The sequence below is a fragment of the Columba livia genome, chromosome 23 (assembly GCF_036013475.1).
Source record: "Columba livia isolate bColLiv1 breed racing homer chromosome 23, bColLiv1.pat.W.v2, whole genome shotgun sequence".
NCBI classification, from domain to species: domain Eukaryota; kingdom Metazoa; phylum Chordata; class Aves; order Columbiformes; family Columbidae; genus Columba; species Columba livia.
The window spans coordinates 5,779,449-5,790,544 of record NC_088624.1 but is presented as its reverse complement, the minus strand read 5'-3'; the positions used below and the strand labels follow the sequence as shown (position 1 = coordinate 5,790,544).

At 51.4% G+C, this 11,096-nt stretch overlaps 1 gene segment (V, D, J or C); it reads right to left on the bottom strand.

Annotated features, from left to right (window-relative positions):
* Positions 1-1,636: 1,636 nt before the first annotated feature.
* Positions 1,637-10,663, bottom strand: LOC135576221 (T cell receptor alpha variable 4-like). The segment is given in 2 exon segments: positions 1,637-2,555; positions 10,295-10,663. Coding segments are annotated over 2 exon segments (534 nt in total).
* Positions 10,664-11,096: the final 433 nt, after the last annotated feature.

The window sequence follows — 11,096 nt, the reverse complement described above, 5'->3', positions numbered from 1 at the left end:
CTATGGGAAACCACTCTGGTGGGGGAGCAAATGTAGAAGTGGGGAAGGGAAGTGATGTGTTGTTCTTGTGCCTGAAATGCTCCTTCTGGGTTTCTTCGTCCTCCAGCAGCAACACCTGTGGCTCCCTCAGCATTCTGGACATTTCAAAAATGAGATGCCCTGTGCCCTCTGGGGGCCCCATCATGGGAAGGGGCTGCTCCTGGTCTGCTCCCAGTGGAGTCCTCAACTCAGGGATGTGCTGGACCTACTCATAACTTAAAGAAAGGTTCCCAGAGATGTAGAGGGTCTCCAGGCTGACACAGCCTTTCTCTTTCTTGCTTAAAAAGGATTTAATAAGAAGGCAGGGGGGGATTGTAGTGGTCAGGCACAGGGCTCACCCCTAGAAGTTCACTGACCAGTCCCTGCTTCAGTGCTAGCTCTCACCTCAGACATCCAGCCCCTTAGGGTAGCTTAACAATCTCTTTCTGTCTCACTCTTCAAGTAGGAACCTGGCATCCCTTAGGGCTGTGGTCAGTGTGACCATTCCAAGCTTTTACCCTGTCTCCTGGGCCGCAGCTACAGAGCTGCTGAATTCTGTCACACAAGCTCATGGTCTCAACACTCAGCCACAGTTGGGAGTGCTTGAAGGTGCCCGTGACCTTGACATCCCCTGTTCCTGGTTTGTGTGGAGCTTGAACTCCTGAACTGCATGCATGCAGTGACTTTGTAACACTAGCAGGAACATTTTGAAATCTCCCTGAAAGCTTGTATCTGGAGGACACAGTTTTAAACTACATACCCAAGCTCCAACAAAGTAACAAAATGGGAAACCCCTTCTGGTTGTTGTTTTCTAAGTCAAATTTTGCATTAGCATCGTAGCATTGGGGTCCTTCTGTTTACAGACCAGCGGAAAACACCTGCTCAGGGATCTCTTGGCTGTGCTGGTGGGGAAAGGAAAAAACCCGAGAACAGACCCCTTCTGTTCCATGGGAGCAGTGGCCGGTCAGTGCAGTGGGAGCAAGGGCTGTGTGGCTGCCCATGGGCAGAAGGATCTCTGTTGCCTGCCTCCCTGTGCAGAGTGGAAACTTGCTGCTCCTCGCCATGAGCCAGCGGGGCAGCAGCTGCAATCACTCCTTCCTGGGCACCACAGGACACTGGCACCGCTCCGGTCATAATTCCTCACCGCTGTCACTGGGTCTTTCTGTCTGTATCCTGGTGGGAGTGAGAGGGGGATGAGAGGTAAGAGAATGTTTTTGCCCAGTACAAGAGTCTGGAGACTTGTCTGTGGACGACTCCCAGGCCTACGGGGCATGGGGGCAGCTGTGACACCCTGGCATTTCTGATGCTGGTGCTAGTCAGACAACTGATGAAGTTTAACATGGGTAAGTGTAGGGTCCTGCCCCTGGGAAGGAATAACCCCAGGTACCAGTACAGCTTAGAGGTGGACCTGCTGGAAAGCAGCTGTGCAGAGAAGGACTTGGGAGTTCTAAATTACAACAGGTTGACCATGAGTCAACAATGTGCCCTTGAGGCTAAGAAAGCCAACGGTATCCTGGGGTACATAAAGAGTGTGACCAGCAGGTCAAGGGAGGTTGTCGTCCCCCTCTACTCTGCCACGGTGAGGTTGAATCTGCACTACTGCTTCCAGTTCAGGGCTCCCCATTTGAAGAGGGATAAGGAATTACTGGAGGAAGTCCAGAAAGTCCATCTATGAAGATGATTAGGGGCCTAGAGCACCTTTCTTATGAAGAGAAACTGAGGGAGCTGTGTCTATTCAGCCTGGAGAGGAGAAGGTTGAGAGGGAATCTCATCAGTGTTTATGATTATCTCATGCATGCATGTCAAGAGGATGAAACCAGGCTCTTTTCAGAGGTGCCCAGAGACAGGATGAGGGGCAACGAGCACAGGCTGAAGCACAGGAGATTCCATCTGAATATGAGGAGAAACTTCTTTACTTTGATGGTGACAGAGCCCAGGAACAGACTGCCCAGAGAGGTTGTGGAGTCTCCTTCTCCAGAGCCATTCAAGACCCACCTGGATGCATTCCTGTGTGATCTGCTCTGGTGAACCTGCTTTAGCAGGTGGGTTGCACTAGATGATCTCCAGAGGTCCCTTCCAACTCCGACCATTCTGTGATTTTTGTGTGGCGAGGTGGCCCCGGCGGGCGGAGCGGCAGCGCTCCCTGGCGGTCCCGGCTTGGACTGTCTCCCCGCCCCCGCCACACCCGCCCGGCCCCGCCCGCGGCGGTTCGTGTCCGGCCGCAGCCCCGGCTCCTCTCCCCGTGTCTCCCACGGCGCAGTAATACACCGCCGCGTCCCCGCGCCGGGGCCGTTCGAGCCACAGGGCGCTGGACCGGCGGTCTGCCGCCACCGACAGCCAACCCGGCGGGTCCGACAGCACTTTCATTCCTTTGTGAGCGAGTGTGAGGAATGCGGGGCCTCGGCCCCGGAGCTGACTGTACCAGACGATGAACTCGTTTGACTGTATGTTGGGGTGTGAGCAGTTGATGCTGATGCCGGTGCCCTCGGTGGTCTCTGCCGACAGGTCCTGCTGCACCTGGGCTCTGCCTCTGGCCACTGCAGAGAAAGGAGAAGGAAAGACCAAAGATCACTGAAGATCACCCAGGTCTGATGGCACTTGCCCCGGACAAATATTTAGGAACAGTGTCAGCAAGAGAGAGATGGGAACAACTGGGGAAAATGTACTCATTGACATGGTTGGCAGTTTATACTGGTATGGGTCTGTTGAGGAAGGGCAGAATGCTGGCATGGAATCTGAAAATGATGCATCGAGAGACAAAAAGAAAGTCAGGTGCAGAGATGGGTGTATGGTGACAGAGGAAGGCGATGGGAGATTTTGGTGCAATGCAGTGAAACATCGAGGGCTGAATTCAGAAATAATTGCTGAATTGACAGAGGAATAACATGATGTATGGTGCAGTGCAGAAAGTAAACATGCCTACAGATGTAAAGAAAGAAGAGGGAGAGATGAGAGAGGAATTTCAGAGAGTATGAAGTGGGGTGTAGAGATAGTAGATGCATGGAGATTTGGGTCCAAAGATGTGTGGGTCAATGGATGAAGACAGGAAGAGTAAGGGAGAATAGGAAGAGGGGACATGGAGGGGTGGGAAAGGATCATAAAAGATGTCAGGGATGCAGGGAGGGGGAAAGGAAGGACACGATGCAGGAGACGGAAGTGTTAGTGCTGAGGTCCCCTGGGAACTCTCCAGGCTGAAACTCGGCTCCCACCCAGCCCCACCAGCCCTGCTCACCCAGGAGCACCGCGGCCAGTCCCACCAGCCCTGCGCCCCAACACCGCCGCATCCCGCCGCTCCGCCGTCCGCGCCTCGCTGCCCCCGCCAGCCCCGGCTCTCTGCTCCAGCTGCGCCGCGCCCTCTCCCTCTCCCTCTCCCTCTCCTTCTCCTTCTCCCTCTCCTCTCTGCCACTAGCTCCGCCCCGGGGCTGAGTCCTGCACAGCGACGCTCGGGGTCTCGCCCGGGCTCACAGGGCTCTGGGCACGCCCATCAGATTGGCTTCTGGGAAATGGACTCTGCCCCTCCTCCAGCAAGAAAAAGCCCGCACAGCGCCAGCTGTAGCCTGGGGCAGCTGAGCCCTGACCCAGGAGATGGACCAGCTTCCCGAGCTCAGGGGCTGGAAACAGCAGACACTGATTTCCTGCGGTTGGCAGTGAGGAGGCTGAGAGTCTCCCTTCAGCTGCCTCTGTGTAGTCCCAGCACAATGACTGAAAGCTGGTTTGTGGCAGAGGGTGTGTGGGGACACATGTGTCCATGGCCGTGCAGGTGTCAGTGTGACTAGGTGAGGGGAGGAATTACAGAGTCAGTATGTAGGTTAGAAGGGACCTTCAGAGGTCATCTAGATCACTCCTCTGCTCAGAACAGATTCCATTAGATGCTGTTGCTCAGAGTCACATTCAGTCCATTCTCTAATGCTTCTCATGAGAGAAATTGCACAAACTCCTTTGTGCTTTCCCTCTATCTTCTGGGCACTTCCAGAGACTGCTCCCATGTTCTTGTTTTCCTCTGCAAATGTAGTCATTAAAAGTAAGAAATTCTCCCCTGTGACATCTCCAAGAAAAGCAGACCCAGTTCTCTCATTCTCCTTTGATATGCATATTCATCACCACCCAAAGATAAATGGTTGCCTTTATTGTACTCACTCCCTTCGTGGATCAGGCAATCCCAAACTGGCACCAGTACTTCACATGAGACCTCAAATGGGACAGGGTCATATTTCTGCACCTGATGGCAACACTTCACTAATACAGCACAGGATGCAGTTGCTCCTTTTTGCTGCAAGGGCACACTGCTGTCTCATGCTCCTCTGGGTCTCTCTTAAAACTCCACATCCTTCATGAGAAAGCATCGGGGTTCACCCTCAGAATCACTAGAGCCACAGCTCAGAAGCAGCTTCATGGAGAGGGGAATCAGCCCTGGCTGAGTTCTCCCAATAGAGCTCCCTGTCACTGATCTCGCTGAGGTCAATAAAGGGAAGGGGGAAACTCCACAATTGCACGCTCTACAAGTCAGATCCGAGATCCAGCTGATGAACATTCATGAAGGGAGGCTTAGAAAATGCACCCACTGAAACACAAACCTGGTTAGAAAGAGGGACAGTGTCTGGCTTTTGGGGATTCGTTCCCAAATCTAATGTGGTGGGTTGTGTTCCATCTCAGACACATTTAAGAGTGCATTGGAAGCAGATTCACTCAGGAATGGCCAGCACATGGTGTGCAGGATCCCTCAGCCTTCTTCCTTGCCCACAAATCAAACCTGCTCCTTTTGAACTCTCTAGCACTGAGGAAAGCAGCTGTGTCCTGGCCTGGAGATGCAGGGAGGGGAGACTGCCAGCCATGCTGAGACACACCCAGTGTTGTTAAATTGAGTTAAACCAAGGATTCAAACTGGACTGAAACCACCCTTGTTGTGGCCTGAAATAAGCAACAGAGGAGCAAGAACTTTGGAGTGGCAGGAAAATAATGGCTCTGGAGACAGGGACTGTATTTCAGAGCCTCTTCCCCAGACAGATCTCCAGCAGGCTGGTGCCATCACCACTCAGCTGCACTCAGGCTCCTTCCGACCCTGGGACCCTGCTGCTCTGTGGTGTTTCTCAGACAGAGGGGTGGAGAATATCCCAGCCATGAGCAGAACATTCCCTTGTGACGTGTAAGACTCAAGGACACACACACACAAAGATTTATGCTCATTAGCATGGAATTATAGAGAAATCTGCGCTCCCACATGCATCTGCACAAACCTGGCAGCTTGCAAGTACACACAAGAAAAGAACACGCATAGCAACAGCATGAACTGTGGTGCTAGAGAAATTAACGGACTCTGCTGAGGACCCCAGCGACTGGGCGGTGTTAGTGAAGACGGGGTCTGGGGTCATAACCAAACAGCACAGCACACAGACCTGGGAAGGAAAAAAAATGAACCATAATGGTGATCAGAGGAGGCCAGGAAAGACAGACTGGGCACGTCCTCATGCATGTGAACCCATGGGCATCCAGCTGAGGAGGATTAAATTTTCCTGAGAATGGCAGATCAAAGAAACTCAAGAGTGTATCCCAGGATGATCTCATGTGTTTGCTCCAGACCCATCAAACTCTTCAGTTGTGTCTCCTGCCTGCATTGCTTCGTTACTGCCTGAGAAATCCTCGGGCCTTTCATCCCAGGGATCATAAGAAAGCTTAATTGAGGAATGGGCATGGAACAAATCTGGAAATGAAAAGGCAGCACTGTTGGAAACTAAAGCACAGCCCATCTCATTCAGCTCTGGAAGATTATTTGCTTTGCAGAATGGAAAGAGCAGTAAAGCTGGGAGCAGCCCGTGGGATGGCCCATAGTTGCTGCTGCACCTTCATCTCCCCTCCATCACCCAATGTAGGGGTCACGGCCCATGGTCATGGGCAGGAGTAGCAGGGAAAATTCACACCCGCTGCTGAATGGGTCAAGGCTGAAATTGTAATTAAACATGTGGGAGGTGAGGACATCCAGCACAGAAATGGGGACAGTGAAAGGGTGCATTTCTGAGGGAGATCAAATTGCTCTGACCACAGCATAAAGGAGAATATGAAGATCAGCAGACACGGGAGTACTGGTTGCACATGCCAAGAGAGCTGCAGGTGGGCTGAGTTTGTGCTCAGGAATTGGCTGCCATTCTGGGAGAAAATGTTTCTTTTACATTTTAATCTCAGCCCTTTTGATCAGTGGAAATGTCTCTTGACAGCCACTACGGACTCATATCCTGTTTCCTGCATGAACCACCAGTTGTCCTCCCGAAGGTGTACAAGTGGGAGGGCAGATAACCCCATAGCACTGTCCTCCACCAGGGAATTATGCCAAATGAAGCAGATCTCAGAATGACTGAATGCCAAAGGCTTCGTAAGCACATTTCAATTGAATGTCAAATGTCTTTGCCTTAGTCATACTTTAATAACTATCATCAATGGCAGGACAGATGCACTTCCTGACCCTACTGCGCTTAACCTTGCAATGAGCACCAAGTACCTCAGGTCCTTTGCAATGATGATACCATCTATATTTGTCTTGAGGGAGGGATGGCATTCCTCCTGACATGTGAGAGACACCTTTGGCTGAAGTGCTGCCAGAGGGCTGCCACTGGCTCTTGGTGTGATTCCTGCTTTGCCTGCCCAACAAAAATGATCTGGGGGAAGAATGTTTTCCTAATACGCAACCTAAACCTCCTCTGGCACATCTTCCTGCCATTCCCATGGGTCCAGTCACCGGTCACCAGAGAGAAGAACTCAGCCTCTGTCCCTCATCTTCCCCTTGTGAGGAAGCTGTAGACCACCATGAATTCTCCCCTCAGTCTCCTCCAGGATGAACAAACCAAGTGACTTTAGCCACTTCTTATGCAGCTTCCCCTCCAAACCCATCATCAACTTTGTAGCCCTCTTCTGGACACTCTCCAGTAGCTTTATAACCTTTTTATCCTGTGGTGTCCAGAACTGTCCCCAGTGCCTCAGGTGAGCCCACCCCAGTGCAGAGCAGAGCTGGACAATGCCCTCCGTGCCTGGCCGGCCGTGCTGTGCTGGATGTACCCAGGACATGGGTCCTTCTTGGCTCCAGGGACACTGTTGGCTCATGTTCAATTTGCTGTCAACCAGAACCCCCAGAACCATTCTCTGCAGAGCTGCTCTCCAGCATCTTGTCCCTCAGTCTGTACGTACAGCCAGGGTTGCGGTGTCCCAGGTGCAAAATCCGGCACTTGCTCTTGTGGAACTTCATGTGGTTGGTGACTGTCCAGTTCTCCAATTCATCCAGATACCTCTGCAAGGCCTCTCTGCCCTCAAGAGTGTCGACAGCTCCGCCTGACTTTGTGTCATCAGCAAACTTACTAAGAAATCCCTCAAGTCCTGAGTCGAAGTCATTTCTAAAGATATGAAAGAGGACTGGCCCTAAGATGGATCCCTGCAGAACTCCACTAGTGACTGGTCACCAGCCCAGCATGACTGCATTTACTAGAACCTTTTGAGCCCAGCCCATCATCCAGCTGTTCACCCACTGCATTGTGTGATTATCCATCTGTATGTTGGACACCTTCTACAGGAGGATACTGTGAGAGACAATATCAAAGGCTTTACTGTAACCCAAAAAGATCACATTAACAGACTTCCCTTGGTCAACTAAGTGGGTAACCTTGTAGAAACAAAGTAAGCCAGTCAAGCAGGACTTTCCACCCAGGAACCCATGCTGGCTGTGACAAATGACTGCATTGTCATTCAGATGTTCTTCAATAAGTCCCAGAATAACCTTCTCCATAATTTTGCCAGGCACATAGATTTGCTGAAGTACAGAATGGCTACAGCTGGAAGGTATTTCTGGAGATCAACTAGTTCAAACCACACGCTTAAGCAGTTTCACCTAAAAGAGATCACACAATATTGCATCCAGGGAAGTTTTGAAAGACTTCAGAGAAGGAAACTCGACAATCTCTCTGGGCAGCCTGGTCCAGGGCTCTGTCACCCTCAAAGTAAAGAAGTTTCTCCTCATGTTTAGATGGAACCTCCTGTGTTGCAGTCTGTACCTACTGCCCCTCATGCTATCATTGGGCACGACTGAAAAGTGTCTGGACAATCCTCTTGACACCACCCTGAGATATTTATAAGCATAAATAAGATCCCCCCTCAGTCTTCTTTTCTGCAGAATGAACAGACACAGCTCTTTCAGTCTTTCCTCATAAAAAGATGCTACAGACCCCTCACTATCTTTGTGTCCCTCTGCTGGAGTCTCTCCAGCAATTCCTTGTCCTTCTTAAACTGGGGAACCCAATACTGGACACATTACTCCAGGTGCAGCCTCACCAGAGTACAGTAAATGGGGAGAAAAACTTCCCGCAACCGACTGTTCCAGTGGCAGAGACCAGACACCTGCTGAAATGAGGCTGAGGCTTTTGCTGCCTCCCCAGGGAGAACAGGCGATCGATGGCCCATGGATGGCCCATGCTGGGACCTACCCCACTTGCACTTCCCTTTGTCTGTATGTGGCGTGGTTTATTGGCATATCAATAGGAGAAAGAAGAGGTCCAACACCTCTTAAAAACACCTGCCATGAACAATGGAAATAGTAATAAGGTGTTTCCTCAAGACAAGACAAACCCTACTACTGCCAGGGAGGACAGATGTGCATGTGGCTATTGCTAGTGGTCAAGATGAACAAAGGACTAATATGCCAATGCAATGGCTATTGTGTGTGCTGCTTGCACTTTGTCAAAAAGTGGAGCTTCCCATGCATTGGCAAGAGGAAGATATTGCCTTGACTTAGTGTGGTATGGGAATATTGAAGATCATGTCTCCATAAATGGTGTCTGGAATGGACAGAAAACATGACATCACAGGATCTTCCCCTGCAGATCCCTGGGGGCACAGGGGAAGCAGCACTGCCAGGGCACAGCTCAGGGCCCCTTCCCACAAGCTCAGCCTTGCACAGACACATCCCCTCCCTCCCTGGGGTTCTTGCACAGCCAAGGAAGCTCCCTGCACCAGGGTGTCTCGCACAGCACAGAGGTACAAGGCACTGTCAGACACCTCGACTTCCTCCACCTGCAGGACGCTGTATTTCCCCGTGGTGTTCAGAGTTGTGCTGAAACGGTCACTGCGCTTCAGGCCAGGTCCTGCGTGATATGAGACCAGCTGGGGAGCCTGGCCTTTCCTCTGCTGGTACCAGAGCAAGCCATAAAAGTCGGGTGTCTGGTATGTGCAGGTTGTTTGGAAGGTGTCTTTCTGCTTCACTGTGACTTGTCCTTCTTGCTGGGTGACAGTGACCTGCCCCATGGTGCCTGAAAGAAAGTGAAGGTCAGGAATTTTGCAGGGAAAGACTCTGGAAAGCAAACCAGGAATGAATACAATGCCCTCCAGGAGAAGGCTTCTCATCCCTCATCGTGCAGCAAAATCCTGATGCCTGGGGACAGTGGAGAGTAGTTCTGGGCAGGAACTCAGTGCTGGAATCTGAGGAAACCTGTGCTGTGTCCTTGTTCCTCCTCTCTGCTCCTGCTCCTACTGCCCAGAGGACCAGGGAACAGCCTGTCATGCCTGACCTTCATGTGCTGGAACCAGCACCCCACTAGCAGAATGAGAAACGTGCAGAGGTATGACAAAAAGATTCATCCTGATTCTCAAACACTGTCATTTGTGAGGGCTCCTGAGTCAACACACAGCTGAGCTGAATATTGGAAAGAGGGAGCTCTGGCGGTGCTGACAAACAGGAGAAAACTGGAGGCCATGTCAGACATGTACCAGCTGGAAGCAGAACAGGACACCATTTGTGTTGGAAAGTGAGAAAAGTGGGAATGCAGAGACAGCTGTGATCTCCTATGGTGACAGTAGGTTGGTCAGAAGACCTCTCCTCTCCTCTCCTCTCCTCTCCTCTCCTCTCCTCTCCTCTCCTCTCCTCTCCTCTCCTCTCCTCTCCTCTCCTCTCCTCTCCTCTCCTCTCCTCTCCTCTCCTCTCCTCTCCTCTCCTCTCCTCTCCTCTCCTCTCCTCTCCTCTCCTCTCCTCTCCTCTCCTCTCCTCTCCTCTCCTCTCCTCTCCTCTCCTCTCCTCTCCTCTCCTCTCCTCTCCTCTCCTCTCTCTCCTCTCCTCTCCTCTCATCTCCTCTCTCCCAACACTAAGAGGATCTTTAGAAAACTGGTGCAAATCCTCAAATGTGAGGTGACATTACCTTGTGTTTTCCCTTTAATCATGAGTAGTTTTCTGCATGGTCCTGAAAAGGTTGGTGGGAGTTTCCTTGGGAGAAGAAGAAGAAGGATGAATTTATAGAAAGCAAAGACTTACCCAGCAGTTGCCCCAGGAAGGCAGTGAGGACCAGATACCCAAGGTGCATGCTGAGAACAGCCTGCTTGTTTGTTGGGTGAGAGACTGACAAAAGCACCTCGCAGCCCCAAGATACCAGAGCTGCCGGAAACCACTCTGGTGGGGGAGCAAATGTACAAGTGGGGAAGAGAAGCGATCTGTTCTTCCTGTGCTGAAATTCTCATTCTGGGTTTCTCCCTCCTCCAGCAAGAACATGTGTGGCTCACTCGGCATTCTAAACAGTTACAAAATGAGATGCTCTGGTAACTGAGGAAACCTCATCATGGGAAGGGGCTGTTCCTGGTCTGCTCACAGTGGAGTCCTCACCTCATGTCCTCACAGATGATGTGCTGGACCTCATGATGTCAAAGGATGTTCCTAGAGATGTAGAGGATCTCCAGGTTTACACAGCCTTTCCCTTTCTTGCTTAAGAAAGGATTTAATAACAAGACAGGGGCGACTGTAGTGGTCAGGCACAGGGAGCACCTCAACAATTGCACTGAGCAACTCCTGCTTAGGTGCGTGTACAACCTTTTATTCTTCCCCCTCTCTTTTGCCTCCCCTTGATCCTCCCCAGTCTCCTCTTTCCCCCCATCTTTGAGCCTTCCCCTACACATGCCTTAAGAAGTGTTGTCTAGTCCCACAGGACCCATCTCAAACATGGGAATCCTCCTGTTCTTCTTGTCGCTTCCTGTCACTTACAAAGCTCAGCCTGTCCCACTACAAAGCTACACCTGCAGTAGCCCAATGGCCCATCAATTAGAGGCTGCAGAGCTCTGGTCTT